This window comes from Pavona decussata, unplaced genomic scaffold (genome assembly GCF_977016875.1).
Source record: "Pavona decussata unplaced genomic scaffold, jaPavDecu1.1 SCAFFOLD_236, whole genome shotgun sequence".
Taxonomy (NCBI): domain Eukaryota; kingdom Metazoa; phylum Cnidaria; class Anthozoa; order Scleractinia; family Agariciidae; genus Pavona; species Pavona decussata.
This window is the reverse complement of record NW_028145641.1, coordinates 371,104-387,500: the sequence shown is the minus strand read 5'-3', so window position 1 is coordinate 387,500 and position 16,397 is coordinate 371,104. Positions and strand designations below refer to the sequence as shown.

The 16,397-nt window shown below is 39.1% G+C and overlaps 1 protein-coding gene across 6 annotated transcripts in view; it reads right to left on the bottom strand.

Annotated features, from left to right (window-relative positions):
• LOC146457896 (uncharacterized) overlaps positions 1 to 15,988 on the bottom strand; it is a 22,413-nt gene extending 6,425 nt beyond the window's left edge. For 2 of the 6 annotated variants that reach the window (XR_014858350.1, XM_085091427.1), the window contains exons 1-7: positions 15,914 to 15,986; positions 13,551 to 13,603; positions 13,246 to 13,466; positions 9,217 to 9,339; positions 8,171 to 8,201; positions 5,377 to 5,662; positions 4,807 to 5,126 (exon numbers count right to left, since the gene is read on the bottom strand). Coding sequence is in view for 5 of the 6 variants with exons in the window: in XM_085091427.1 (XP_084947553.1) it covers positions 4,807 to 5,126; positions 5,377 to 5,662; positions 8,171 to 8,201; positions 9,217 to 9,339; positions 13,246 to 13,466; positions 13,551 to 13,600 (1,031 nt within the window). In the remaining variant the exon portion in view is untranslated. Of the gene's footprint in view, positions 1 to 4,806; positions 5,127 to 5,376; positions 5,663 to 8,170; positions 8,202 to 9,216; positions 9,340 to 13,241; positions 13,467 to 13,550; positions 13,604 to 15,913 lie in introns of all 6 variants that reach the window. The other 4 variants (XM_085091432.1, XM_085091431.1, XM_085091430.1 and 1 more) reach the window with 4 other exon arrangements.
• Between the last annotated feature and the right edge of the window lie 409 nt (positions 15,989 to 16,397).

The window sequence follows — 16,397 nt, the reverse complement described above, 5'->3', positions numbered from 1 at the left end:
TCTTAATAGCGCGCTTTGAAATACGGTTAATAACAGTTTACAGAATGGCCGCTTGCGGCTGCAGTAGATTATAAGAAGACAAAGGAGATAAATATAAACAATGTGTTACCAACTTTATTTCGCCCTGAACTATTTTGATTGGTTCAGAGCAAAATAAAGTTGGTAACACATTGTCATATGAGGCGACTGTTCTAAAGTGTGATAACAATTGTTTCGTTATTGGAAGCGCATTGATTATCAAATGCGCAATTAAAAACATTAATATATAGACAAAACAAATACTCATTCAAAAATGACACGAATGATGTGGAATTAATCAGCATTTATTAGGCATTAATCAAACGTTGATTACATAATTAGACTACGAAAAAGCATTACCAAAAAGCGTTAATAGAAAACAAAAACGTGTGGCAGAAGACCTTAACAACGAGACACAAACGAGACCTTTCTCGGATAGGAAACCAGCTCGATGTATCCATTGAAGGCCAATAAACGTTTTCTGGCCATCTCCATCAATCCGTTTCTGTCAACAGAAGAAGTTCGTACCCTTCTACATGGGGGCGAAAGTACTGACTTCGCATTTCGTCTCTTACTAACTAGCTGATTAGAGTTTTAGCATCCTGTGCATTAGTGGTGTCCTATGCTTTCAAATGGCTGTATCAGTTATCCAACTAGCCTCTCTTGACGGTGACTTTTGAGGCTTCAAAAAACTGAATAAAGTGAAACAGCACTCAAAGATACTTGCCCGATGTTGTCCTGTGTCAGTCCATTTGTACTGTGTATCCGAGGCCTGCGAGGGCAGTTTCTCAAAATACCGTTTTGATAGTAAGACTTTACACTGAAGAACAGTTGTCACAAGCCTCAAATAACAATACAGTAAAACACAGGACAACACTTTCGAGAAACTCGAAACATCGAAATGAGAAAACCTAGATCGATAACCGATATAGCCACTTACTAGCACAGTTCACCACACAGAGAGAGGATGATAAGCTGTGCTTTCCCTCTTAGCCAAACGCCAGATTGGTCACTTCCCCTTGACAACACGGTTTCTCAACGAAACGCTATCAAAGCTACCTGCCACACATTTAACCCTGTTGTGTGCTGATCTTCACATTAGCTATATTTCAAGCAGGGTTACATGATTAATTGATTAATAAAGTACGATGGGTTAAAATATTAAAATCAAAGATTATATGATTGAGATAACTTCGTATGTATCTGTTACCCCATAAGTCAGTTTCGCAAGACAGGAATAATACTTATCAATTTCTTAACCTGCTGTTACAGCTCGTTTCACAAACATAAAGACTCTCTTTCTAAGTGATTTCCATCTGTCTTCAATGACTGATTTAATATTTTCCTGCCAAGGAAACTAACTGTACAAAAATTTAATAAAAAACATGCATCAATCGACGTTAAACGTCTTATCAATATAGAATAACGAACAGTATTGGGGTTAGGTATTTCCTTTATAAGATATAAACACATTCTCAATGTCCTTGTAGAGTTCCAGAAATATTTGAACACTTTTGAATCCAATCAGGTGTAAAAGTTGCTTGTCAGTGTTTCAACTCCTCTACAAAAACATTCAAAATGGTTTCTATTGCTTTATTCTGATACTAACAAAACCTTGATGTTTCAAACATCATAGTATATTCTCACTGTACTACTACAAAACATTTTGAATGTTTTCCCATAGTTCTAAACACAATCTAGTACGTCTGGGGCAACACAACAAGAACACAAACCGAAGAATACCCTGCTCTTTCAGAATAGTGTCTCTCTGTTGCTCTCGAGAAACATCCAAGGTCTTTTCTATTATATAATTGCAATTACGCTAACACAATTTTGATGTTTTGAACATCATTAATTATACAAGTGAAATTTCAAACAATGGATAAATGTTTCTCCTTTCATCGTTAAGAACTCAAGCAAGTGTATGTCCGTTAAGAAATCAACAAAGCGTGCAAACGATGAATTCGTTTGTAAGTACAAAAAATAAGTCCGGAACATACTAAAGAGACCTTAGCTAGGTCAAGGATTGCTTGGTGTTTTCTGTCTATCATCATAGCTTGAGTGTCAACTTTATGGCTTTCTCGCGTTTAAGTTGTCTTTGTTATCACTATTCAAATGTGCTGGACTTTTTTTTTCAGTTCCCTTTCTTAAAGACAGAAAACAACTCAAGCTGTGTGACCTCGAAAGTGATAAACACAAGCGAAACACACTCTCACGTACAGATTAACAAAACAGTACAAAAATAAAAATAAAATAAAAAAATCAGTTCGTTCTTGTCATAAAATGTTCTCCTGGTATTTCACGAATGCATCGAAGGCAAACAAACTGAAAACGTACTGGAGTAAAAAACAAACAAACAAAAAAAAAACCCGATCTCATATCTTCAACGCAACGAACAAACATGGTTATCTCAACAAGGCCTCCTCACTACCCTCCCCCCCCTGGATTCTTCTCCACCTTCCCTCCCCCTCTCCGTCATTTTCCCAACCCACCTCTCATGCACCATCCATTTCAGGAAGTCAGTTATAATAAAAGACATTTTTGAACCAAAAAAATAAAATAAATAAATTGACAAACAAACAAACAATGGCCAATAGCAATATGAACGAAGAAAAAGTTTAAGTAAGTTTCGTTTTGACAAAACAGAAAACGAAGTGTCATCAGCTATTTTTGTACACTGAAGGTTCAAAAACGAATCCAGGAAAAAGACACACGTAAAATTACTATGTACAACCAGCTGCTATTTTGGCTTTGCCAAATATTATCTAATCTCAAATTTTATAACTGAGATAAACTTCGGGAACTTAGACTCATTCTGATAACTATTTGTTTCATTCGTATTTTCTCCTACTAAAACATTTATTCTAAATCAACAAAGGAGCACTATCCGTTGAGACAGCTGGATATCTCCACTGTAGTAGTACTACTCTCCTCTAGATTCAATGCGCGGCCCTTCTACCAATTCAGATCGTTAGTTCCTATTAATACACCTGACTCAACAAAGATAATATGGAGTTAAGGGTCTTGTCTACGGACAACACACAGTGGCAGCGACTACACACTAACCACCACAACAAGAGTGTCTGCAACAGCGATTAACCAAAAGTTAAATAAACTAGTTTACCTTAAATAACTGACTCGCAAACGTGGAAAGAAAACAAGTTGCCGTTCACAAGCTGGCCATGACCGAGACTAGAAGTTGTACCCTAGAAAGAATTTCTACAACACCTGAGAATCATGCACACTTATACTCAACTTGCTCGGTCTGACCCTGTAGAAAGTTATATACTCTCTTTAACAAGAACTATCCATGGACGTTAGAAGAAACTCTACTTTGCTTTGTGACTTACAATCATAGTACACGATGACGGTTGTGATTGCCTGAAACGCCTTAGAAGTAAAAAGATCTCCTTAATAGATCCCCTTTTCCACAAACACTACCTGGGTAAATTCCGAGAAATTATAAGACAGGAAGACGTAAACCGTGGGATATTACATGGCCGACGATGTTCCCTAGCTATTTAAGAAAGACTGGCTTTGTTCCTGAGACGCGCCCACCGGCCAAAACTTTTGCTCGCCATCTGTCGATAATGAACACCGTAAAGGACCAACTTTGTATCTTCCGCACTTCGTAGAAAGAATCCAATAAATCACTAAAAATCAGCGACGCTGGCAGTTTTTCGTTTGCACATAAGAAAACTAATCCATTCCGATTCTTATCGATTTCCCAGAATCAAAACGGCTTTCTGCAGTGTTCAAGCTTATGATTTCTTCGACTGGCGCGCGTACTTTCAATTTACGAAATTAAAACGGATTTATCCCTTTCCAAAGAACTGCTTTTAGCTTACCAAGAAGGTTTAAGGTTAAAGAAACCAAAATTTGATTTAACGAAATTCTCGAAGGACTCTACTTTTGGTGATAAGTACACTCACAACTCTCTCTACTTCCGTTGTGAAAAATGATAATTTTCTACTTTTAAAATTTAACGAATTTTAGAAGCACTTTATCTTTGGTAAGAAACATACTAACCACTAATATGCTAATTTGCTACTCAGCTAGAAAAAAAAAATGTTTTACTTATTCACACATTCATTTTCCAACACTTGAACTTCAAATTTTGTTCTTTGAACAATCTATAACTCAGTCCTTCGACACATCAACAATTTTGAACGCCATTCCTAAAAATATCTAAAACGCTCATGCAAAAATAAGTCATTTAGATACACTCGATATTACAACGTTATACAAAATATTGCTACATACACATCGCTTACAAACTAAGTAAAAGGAATAACGTCCATGGTGCTTAGAAAAAATATTTCAAGTTATAACCCTTATGTTATCAGAAACCGTTTCTCGTTGACTCTGCATTACAACTACACATGTGCGCGTGACGATTTTAACCGTTTCTACACTGTAGTTCTGCTGTAGCCGCAAGAGTAAGTCAGATTACACTGCAATGCAAATGAAAACGGTTCACTACGGAAAGGGCCATAACTTCCTAATCTACTCTAAAGATGATCTATACTACTGCTCACTACATCTACAAGCTATCAAAGATTAAGAAACTGTCTTACTGAAACAACTACGCTTATACAGCTAATTCAATAAAAGTTACCGAGTTAAAAAGTTTACGCTATTTTCATCTATCCTATCGGATTAAGAACTGCGATCAAGTTTGGACTTTCCAAACCAGCTCTCAGATCTGAAGTTTGAGCATATTTTCTACCAATGTTAGTTGAAATAGCTGTATAGCCTAAGTTAAGAAAGAACACTGGATCAACCTACAGTTTACTTTCCTTGGGTGGCACTCCAGTCTCGTCTTTGTTTGCACCTTGAGGCTTCACCTCATTGCCTTGGCTGCTACCATTTGCAGGCGGGGCGGCTTGGGGCTGCTGCATCTCCATACCTTGACTGTTCCCCTCCTTAGGCAAGGTAGCATTGCCTTTAAGGAAGTCTGTGATGTCAGCATAATGCGTCCCTTCGTAAGCTGGTGGTTTTTTCACTGGAGGCAAAGCTGCTGGTGAAGTGGACACAGGTGGCATCTGTGGCTTCTGAAAGTCCCCCAAGTCTGCGTAAACCAAACCATCCGCATTCTTGGGTTGTTGCTGTAGAGAAAGGAGAAAAACACACTTTAATGTACGTATCGTTTCAACGTGAATGGGGCTAATGGCGCTGGTTCTAATGTCTATTTCAAGGCACACGAAACAGACTCGGGTATTGATGTACTAATGCACAAGGAGGCTGATTAAGGGGGGGGGGGGGGGGGAAGTGGGGGTTGGTGGAGTGACAGGCCAATTGCAAAATAGATACAAAGTCCTTCAGAGACATATATTGAGGGATTTCTCATTAACATACCTTCTTGCTAGTTTTCTTGGACATGTCGACTTCCGCGTAAGTATAGTCCTCTTTCTCGTCCTTTTTCTTCTTTTTCTTCGATTTGTCCACCGTAGCATACTCTGGAGGCTTCTCTTCCTGTTGCTTCTTTTTCTTCTTAGACTTGTCAACGACAGCGTAAGTAGGCACGGCAGCGGCTGCCTCCTGTCGAGCGGCACGGTCAACTTCGTTTGCAGATGGCGGCCCTGAACGTGCATACCCGTGATTGACTTGGGAATAAGCATTATCATCAACAGCACCTTCTTGCCTGGAAATACAAAATGAAATCATTAAGCACCAAACAACTAAACAATGCACAGTGTCTCACAAGAGGAAACTCAGGGTTGCCCTCCATCATGGTAGACATAAGCATTCTGACTTTTTCCCTGACCCTTCACCGACCAGAAACCAATCTTAAATGACCCAATCCAAGAGAAATCCTTTTGCAATAAAGCCGGCGGTAAAGCTGCAGAAATCCATCCCTCTATAACTATTTTTTAAAACTCTCGAACACCTTGTCGCTAGACACTGAGTTAACGGCAGAATGTAGAAATACCCTGAAGTTTCCCTGACCTTGAAAAATATCTGTTTTTCAAAGATTTTTCCCGAACATTGGCGGACAAGGTTATAAAAACGAAACGACCTAGTCAATGACAAACTCCACCCCACCTCGCCCCACGCCCCACCCGAGACGGACAGGGGAATAACTGGGGCATAGCAGGACTTTTAATGAGGAATTGTCCTCTGGGGGTGGTGGATTGGTGTTCCGGTCACACTCGGAACATGTCGGGCATTTGACTGTTGTCGCAGACTGGTACCGAACGACTCGATTCCATCGTAGCACGACGTTCACTTGATTGTCGTTGTTGGCAAAATACTGGGCGAACTCCGATGTGTGCATTTGTTCTGCGTATCTCGGGACGATCCTAGAAACCCTGATTTCTTTATGTCGGCACCTACTAATCCAAAGATATTTTTGCGCTGTTTGAGGCTATGCGGGAAAAGAATAACTTAGCAAGGGTTATTTAAATCCAAAAAGAAAATTGGCCATAACCACGTACTTTTCAGCGATAATCAAGCTTCAATTTAAAAAACTGAAAAAAAATAAAAAATGCCATACGTTGTTATATATTTTAACGCTTTTTAGCATTCTTGTTGCCTCTGAAAAATGCATGGTTACCCCCAATTTTCTTTTTTTATTTCAAAATCTCTTGCTAAGGTCTGCTTTTACCGCATAATTATAAACCGCGCAAAACTACCTTTGTATTGACAGACACCGTCTTTCATTTGGGCCATTTTCAACTGTATAAAGGTCTAATTAACAATTATTCCATGAGCGTGCGTTGGATATGAGATGGTAAATAGCCAACGAGGCGCGAAGCGCCGAGTTGGCTATAACCAATCTCATATCCAACAAGCGCGAATGGAATAATTGTTTTATTAAATTCTCCCCGTTTGGATATTGATGTTGAAATAAAAGAATTTTATTTTAAGTAAATATTTCTTTTATTAAAAATTAAAACGACCAGATGTTGAGGCAACTTCCGAATAAAGCGCGCGAAAGTTAATGATCACATGACACTCGCTGAGCTCATTGCGAACGGAGTTGAATGAAAAATCCAAAGCGAAGAAGATCGGACACAGTCGGACATCTTAAATTCAAGAAACGTTCAAGTGTACGGGTAACAACCTTTCTGAGACAAGCATTCAAGTGCTTTTGAAGTTCCAGCTAATCGAGAAGCGTAATAGTTGTGCACATTTGAGCAAATGTTTTGCTGTGTGGTGCCGAGCGAAGGAAGGGATCAAGGACGGCTTTTTTTTATGCTGAACTGAATTCCTCGCAGACGTTTTAAAACACTTAGGGCAAGCGGAGTCCAAGTGTCGAGGTACAACCTCACTGAGACAAGCATTCAGTGCAAGTTTTTAAACTTCAAGCTTATCGAGAAGCGTATGAGCTGTGCACATTTGTGCAAATGTTTTGCTGAGTGGTGCCGAGCGACGGAAACGAACATTATGGCCGCCGTTCGTACGGATTTCATGGATGAACTATTGTAACTGGAGTCCTTGTAAATGCATAGACACAGAAAGGCAGGCATTAAGCTCTTCTTGAGAAATTTTTTCGATCGGTTTTAACCTCTTACCGCCAGGATTTGCAAGCCATCCTGAAATTTTTGAAGGTAACGGTTGTTATTGTTGATATGTTGTTGTTATGTGATCTAAATCGTAAAATCGTGCAATTTTTCTGATTATAAAGGAAACTTCGGAGATACGCACCATTAAATAGTGTCATACCGAACTTAGTGGCTTTTATTGTTGTCATTGTATGGTATTTCTTTTCTTTTCTTTTTTTTTTCTGGATTTTTTCGAAGAAACTTTCGCTTTCCCGCCGAAAAAAGTTTTTAACTTAGCGACACCTGGGGCAATCGTTTTCCATATAAGGTCAAACTACGGTATATGAGCTGATAACCGGGATTTAGTGAACCAATCAGAACGCTAGAAATGCAATATCCGAGGCTGAGAATTTAATAATTCAGTTTCTCCGTGAGCGTGATAGAGCTTAACCACGATAACGCAATTTTTAAGCACGAAGTAGTATAAGAATATGTAATGGGAACCTGAACAAAAACAGACAACCCTTCGAATAAACAATATCTGTTGAAGGGGCTACCTCTCATTCCCCGCTTTTTTAAACTAGGAAACTTTATACAAACCGTAAGCTTCATTTACAGTTTGAAATATCACGGTTAAAGCAACAGAAATTTAAAACAATACTCACAATACTTGTGCTTCACTCTCACAATGGCCAACTTTACGGTACAAACGGCAGGTTTACACGTAAATAGAAGAGAAAAAAAATGTTAGAAAACAGCAATGGCATTGTCGGGATTAAAAGAAGTATGGTATGCCACGAGAATTTGCTGCTGTTATTCATGCTTGTTTATTCGATTTTTTGAAGACTGCGCTAAAATTATCAACAGAGGGTAAACTAAATTTCAGTGATTTCTCCAAGTACATACTGCTGAAAATCGAATGAAACCATTCTAACTTGTTACGTTAACTTTGCTAGCAGTCAAGCAAATTGAACTTATTCCAAACTAATGGTCTCTTTTTTGTGGTCGAGAGTTGCAGGTGTGACAGTTCACCTTACGCACATTCAACTAAGGAAAATTGGTGCCCATGTAGAATTTACACTTGGCGACTGCGCATGGCGCCCAAGCACTGGCACGAAACTATGCTCTGTTTACATTTGCTGGCTAAAAACTTGTCAGAACCGTTGTAAGTTTAAGGGAAAACGACAAATCTAAGTCGAGATCTTTGGGTGAGGGGCATATGTACCCCCAAAAATTGTGTACACACTGGTGCCATCGTCCGATACAAGGCCCACGAACAAGGTCTACGCAAGCACTATGCTGAATTGATAATGGCTGCTTGTAAATGCAATGCCCACATTGATGTCTTGCTTGGTATAGTTCAAGTATCTACGTTTAAGAGGGCAAAGGCCTGATACTAAGGGCGCTTTCAATTTGCAACAACTGGCCTTCCAGATCGATCGGTTCCAAAACGCAATGTACCAATTAAAGCTCACGTTTAATCCTAGTCCGTCGAATTTCTTCAAAGAACCACGCACCATTTTCAGAGTGACTATTTTTCAAGCTTTTGTAGCACCATCCCTTCAAAATGACACATTCGATTTGCAGACTGACCAGTCTGGCCGGCCTGAGAACGCTCTAAGATAATGCCACGTCCAGGGCACAGTACTCAGAGACCAAGCATCAATGCCCCCTAAATGCAACTGATATGATATCAACTGTTGCTACTTACTTTTAGTGTCCTTCCTGCACTTTCTCTTTTTATGCACACACCATGTTAAAACAGCAACGAAAATTACCAGAACCACAACTCCTCCCACTACACCGCCAATTATCGCCCATGGAGGACTACCAGCTGAAATAAATGGATGAAACTTGTCATCGAGGGAAGTGGCATATCGGAAACTAAAAAAAGAGGCACTCATTGACCTTCGCTTTGAAACTTTCATAGTTGTAGCTCGAGCCTATGCACGAAAATCTTGAGCATGCTCGATTTAAGTAAAAGCTTTTGAGCAGTACTTTCATGTGGTGTTCATTATTAAGACGCACAAGCTGAATTGAATTGTAACGTTTGACGTAATATATCAACCACGAGGAAGAGTGTTTCCTCCGATTTCCAAACACCGAGAAGTTGGTTGAAAAAACGAGGAGAAGCCGAGTTTTTTTAAGCCAACTTCGAGGTGTTTGCAAATAGGAGAAAACACAAATTTGGAGTGTTTGATATAGCTTCTCAAACTATTGATAATTCTTGGAGAAATTCTCAGCAAAAGTTCACAAAATTTTATGATAATTAAGATCACATTTCTAAACCTCCTTTACGGTAGTGATTTGCCTTGTCTTGGCTTCATGAATTATTAATAAGTTTGAGAATGTACATGAAAGCATAACGTGTGTCCAGTGAAAAACCCAAAGTGTGACCCGTCAAATGAATGCTACTGAATAGTACTTTCCTTTGTCGCTGTTATACTGCAGAAGCAGAGTCTGTGGATGGAATCCTACTGTGAGAATAACAGCCATAACACAGTACAGTACCACAAGGTCGCTTCAATTTTCGAGTTTGTGAATCTAACGAGTAACCATTCAAAGGAAAGGTATTGACCACACCATTCCAAGTGAGAATGATGTATTATTCAGTAATGACACAGGCAAACTCGGAAAAAGAAATTCCGAGTTCTCCTATCAGGAATCGAACCTAAGACCTCCCGATTACTAGTTCGGATGCTCTCTACCACTGAGCTACAGGAGACTCGTGGGAGCTAAGGCCATTAAACTAGGTTCATGGGACAAACATCTTGCATACTGCTAGGATTGGAATGTCAATGAGTGGCATATGCGCAATGAACAAATAAGTGATGAAATATTTTAAGCCTGGTGAACAAATGAGAATAGGGAGCTTAAGATCCGACGACGGCGGGTGTCTGCGACGGCAGCTATGACCGTGGAAAACTGGGGAGAGGCCGCCGTCGTAAGGCGTGAAAAGTAAACCTTAAGAAACCGACCGGAGGACGGCTACGAGTTAAAGAAAGGGTTCAATAATTTTCATTGTAGTTATAGCTTCGTTTAGATCGGCTCGTGGCCCTCTCCTTGAAAGCTTTGACGACGGAGAAATTTCAGGGGCCGATTTCTTCTCTTGTACGATTAAAATAAGTCGAAAAATCCAGATTTTTCTTTTTCTTCTACCCATTCCATAAAGATTCTCCCATTTAAAATTACATATTTTCAATGCAGGTAACAAGACAACATGAAAATATGCGTACAGACAATTCCAAACCAGATTTAAAACAAACTTGTAAATATTATTAATAACAATTCGTTACTCGATCATCGCACCATTCCAGGTCGTGCCACGACATGATTATGACTTAATGGAATATAGTTGAAATATTGTATCTTCTTCATTAAATGTTGCATAGACCAAAACTTGGTTATGCGATGATTCCTTCGCCTTTTTCCTTGTTAATTCAAAACTGTCGGATGGATCTGGATCAAAACAAGCTCGACTTTGTGTTGTCAACAAACTGAGCCGAGATTAATGTTGAATGTTGACTCGTTATTTCGATGAAGGACGACTCGTCTAACTTAGCTACAACACAACAGAATTCAAACAGGGTATTTAATGATTGACTTTAATACATATTCCTAACAGTACATCAAGAAAAAAAGAAAACTTACTGGTTGTGGTTTGCAATTGGCGGCTTCGTGACAGAGCCACAGTCCATGTGGTCATCGACAGCCCGCCAACATCGACAAAATGAAACGGAGATTAATCCTTCAAAAATCTTTTTCTCTTCATGAAATACTCAAATAAAACGATCCACTAAGGTTGAAAAACCTTTAACTATCGAAAGTATCAAAGAATTTCGCCGAATAAGACCTAAAATGGGATTATTTTACTCACGTTTTAGACGCGACGGCAAACTCGGCATTTTGACGTCGTAAACAACCCCGCTACGGCGGGAAACTTTTCACGACGGCTGTCCGGAAGTTATTTGGAAACTTTTTTTACTTCCGCCCGCCGTCATAGACACCCGCCGTCGTCGGATCTTAAGCTCGGTAATGATGTATTATAGTAACGACACAGGCATGCTCGGAAAAGTGTACAGATCTATAGGAGGGTTAGTTTCTAAAGAAACTGTGGTACTGTGTCAGGGGGGAGTAGAATCCAATGTTTGGTTTTATCAATTGAGTTGATAAAGTTAGAACCACTGGTTGACAAGGTTAGCCCTTCACTCTGGCGAAGGACTTGAGACGTCAGCACTCGAATATCTTTACGCAGGACAAACTACCTTATCCACTCAGTTGGTAAACCAAAGATTCTTTCTTAGTGTACTCTTCGTTGTGTTATCATTTAAAGTTAATCAGCGGTACTTTCCTTCTGCACTGTTATGTTGTAAAAGGTGTTCCCAGTTCTCTAATGTGACATTCAGGTATGAACTAGTGAACAGTGCTCTCCTGTGGTACTATGTATTATTGGTTTTCACTTTCACGTCGGCAACATACTATATATATTTTTTTATGTTGATTGTAACATTTGATTCCGTGGATGAAAACCTTAAGTGTGACCTTTCAAATTGATCAAACTGAGCACTATTTTGCTGAGGCCATGGTCTAAGACCATGTTTTTGGGTGTTTTATTGGATGACAATTTGACCTGGAAATCTCATATATCCTTAACAGCAAATAAATTATCCAAATCTATAGGTATTATTCATAAATCTAGGTTTTTTCTCTCTACTCACTCCCTTCGTACTTTATACAATTCTATGATCCTTCCATATTTATATTATTGCAATTTAGCTTGGGCTGGTACCTATAAGTCAAACCTTCAAAGAATTGTAACCTTACAGAAACGTGCGTTAAGAATAGTAAGCAATTCCACATACATTGCCCATACTGGCCCTATTTTTAAGGAGCTTAAACTCTTAAAATTTCATGATATCCATTCATTTCAATTAGGTATTTTTATGTTTTCATTCAAGAACTCTACACTCCCTTCCAAATTCAACAATTTTTTTTTACTGAATAGTCAAATCCATAATTATAATACTAGGAATGCTCAGTCCTTCCGCTTGCCACTGTGCAGAACGAACACCAGTAAGTTTTCAATTTACTTTCAAGGTCCAAACTTTTATAATTCGCTAAATTCTGACATAACTAGTTCTCCCTCCTCCGCTTCTTTTAAAAGAAAGCGTAAAGAATTTCTTCTTTCTAGGTATTAACTTCTGTAAGGCTGTAATTCTTAACTAAATTACTTAATATGTGTGTGTGCGCGTACGCGGTCATAGTTAATTACCATAAGTCCATATTGTAATTCTAATATAAGATTAGTTATTTTAAGTGAGGAAGCCTGACTTGTTATAAGCTTCGTGGTTTCTTTCAGGTTTTCTCGCCATTTATTTTCTTTCATCAATTTTCTTCATTTTTTTCCCATCTGTAAATGTTGTGTATATGGCAAAATAAATATTGTATTGTATTGTATTGCGGTTGTATTTTTTTTCTGCTCTTCACTCAGCTAAGAGATTAAAGGTACATATGCCAATGGTTCCAGCCCTGTCGCCAGCCCTTATGTTGTCTCCGTAAGCAGTCATTTCCCTCGTGATCCGCAACATAGAAGAAACCCCAAAACTGCAAAACAACCCCTTTAAAGGCTAGTGTCTAATCAAAAGAGCAGTGAGACTGCTAGCCATTTTAAGTACCAGAAATCAGAGCAACATTTGGCAGTTGTGGGCTATAAAGGTAAAAAACAGTAAGTAACACGTACTTGGTGTTGGTTTCAGAGTTGTCTTTTCCTCTGGCGTGGTTACAGTTGTAGGTGGTTCAGATGATGGGGTAGTAGGTTGTGGGTCGACAACTGCCAAATCTGATACTTTAAAGGGACCAATGAATCCATTGTTCACAGCCTCTCTCAGTTTAGCAAGACCTTCATCTGTAGTTACAGGAATTGCAAAGTACACCACGAAAGAGACAATAACACTGCCCTTCCTGTAAACAAAGATGAAGAAATGCAAAACAGATTACGTCTTCTAACATTCAGTACCAGAAAACTCAAGCCTGTGTGTTACTAACCTCAAATTAAGCACCTCTACGTCGCGACATGTAGGTCCACACACTTTCATACACTGAAAAGTAAAACGTAAATAAAGATTCGGGCTTCTGAGATATAAATTTTTCCCACAATCAACGCAAATACACTTGAAGTTTACCATATTACACCGTCAATAACAACAAACAGACCATAAAAGTGAAAACGAATATTTGGTTTTCTCAATTTGGCTACTGTAAGGAGATTCGAGTGCTGACGTTTCGAGCGTTAGCCCTTATCTCTGGCGAAGGGATAACGCTAGAAACGTCCGCACTCAAAATCTCTTTACGACAGCCAATTTACCTTATCCACTCTGTTCACCGACCAAACATTCGTTTAAACTCCCCCTCCGACGCAACACCTTAGTTTCTTTCAGTTAGTAACTAATCTCCTTTTCTATTAATAAAGAGTGAATCTCGAATTTACTCTTTGATAACTATAATTTTACACTTATTTTCCAAAGCTGAAAAAAAATTAAAACTTTGTCGTTTTGTAGCGTAAAATTGCCTTGAAAAGAAAGTCTGACAGTAACTCCGAATGACAGAAAATGGCGATGCCGAAAATTTCTTTGTTTTATTCAGGCTTTTTCATAACAAATCGCTTCAAACGCTGAATTCAAATTGCGGTCACTAACTTTACTGGACAAGCCAGAGACCCGTCACTTCCGATTGCCGAGTTGTCGTCTCTTATTTGCATAATTTCATCGTCTCTTGAGAACCCCCGAGATTCCATTCCAAGGTATGCGATCGAGTCTGCCTTCAGACTGTCCCTTGCCTTTTTAAAGTCTTAAAACACCTCTTCTTCAGCACGGACACGGAAAACATCTCCCCCACCACCCCCAAATTTGACTGTTCTACAAGACCTACACGATTCTATGGACTCAAAATACCTCTTTGGCTAAGAGTGGTAAAAATGATGTTAGGCTATCTAAACACATCTCCCAGATGTTTCTAACGGCCTCGACAAATTAGTGAAAACAACTAAAACAACAACTAAAATGATTCGACAACTATCAATTCTCGATAAAGCTTTTCCACACACCAAAGGCCCAAAAGATCGATAAAGTTTTTTTTTTCTTCAAGGGCATGTATTACGAATTTACAGCTCCCAGTTGGCTTGATAGCTCGGTTGGTAGAGCAATGCACCGGCATCGCAGAAGTCATGGGTTCGAATCCCGTTTCAAGCCTATATATATATTTTTTCTTTTTTCTTTTTGTTTTTTCTTTTTTTTAGGCTTTCTTTTAGCAACTGCTTAAGTTGCGTAAATAACTGCAAGGCTCTTTGTTCTTCGTTTAAATAAGTGTTTCATATATTCATATTAATTTAAGTTTCTTTTCGTGTGCGAGAGTTTGGTAACCAAGGCTCCTGCACATGTCACACAGCTTCCGACGAGTAACTGTCGGCAACTGTCCCACAGACTGGGTAAAATGAGTTATCGAGTATAAAACTGCTATCGACAACCAAAGCAGCAGGAAAACTGATTTGTTGTTGATAAGTAATTTTTTCAGTTTGCTACCGATATCCTGGTTACACACTGAATTTTATTATTTTTTTTTAATCGACAACTTTTTTATGAATCGACAACAATCCACCGTAGTGAAAAAGATGGTGGTTTGTACATTTACCCATAATTCTTAGCGGACGAAAATCGTAATCATGCTCATAAAAGCACACAGAAAAGTTAAAAAAAGTTAAAAAAACTACAAACCAAACATACATAATGCTGTTGGTACAGGGACGAATTTATAGCTCTCTATGTGCCTATTGGCTGTGTTATGTTCGAGAAGTATTGTGGTAAAATGTTACTCCGCCATCTTTTTTCAGAACGTTAGATTGGCCTAGTCTGTCGACATATTCTACGATCAGTAGTAGCACTCAGTAGAGTCTGTATAAGCTGTGAGTACTATCTCCGTTTAGGACATAGGAGGAGGCAGCCTGGTCGAGTGGTCGAGTGGTTAGGGCGCCGAACTTGAAATCCGGAGGTCCTGGGTTCAAGTCCCGCTCTGACCGCTAGCTGGAGTTGTTTCTCGGTAGCCCCGAGTTCAACTTTTCGGCGGCGCTTGTAAATAGCCAGCTGGTCTGCCTCCTGCCAGTTGGGATTTTTAACCATGTTATTTTCAATGCTGCTTTAATGCTCGGCCCCACTAGCACTTGTGCTAGGGTAAATAAAAGTTATTATTATTGTTATTATTTAGAACAAATCGTCTTTACCAAGAATTCTCCGTTCTGCCTGCAGTCTTCCCATTCTTCAACGACTCAAGTACAATATAACAGACACACGTATGTAATTCAAGTAATAAGCACATCGGAAAAATAACAACAAACAACAACAACAAAAATAAAAAACCTCTGTCCTAAAGTTCTCATTAAATCTTTCTTGTTCTGAACCCTCCGGGAAATCTTGGTCCACTGTGACTTCAGCTTGCAGTTTCATTTCTAAAACATAAGCAACAAAACCAAAGTGTCCTGAAAAAGGAATACTTCTGAACCACCCACTGAAAGTCCAGTACGCGTAGGGAGGGGGGGAGAGTGGAGTCGGTGTCAAAGATATCTGTCTGGATTTACAGGGACATAACCCCAGAAACTGGGCACATTTTGAGAATTTCTAGGCTGACTGAATAAGCCAGCCGATAACAAGAGTTTAATAAGCCCACCACAAGAAGCAAGGTCAACAAATACTACGGTAGAGAAAGAAGTGACCTTTCTTTGCAATTAGACATGACATTGACATCTGCATGAAATGAAACATGACCTGTGATCTTACAAAACCAAGTGTGGCAAGTGAGTAATGATTAACGGGGCAACATGCCTAAAATCTTTTCGGGCTCAAG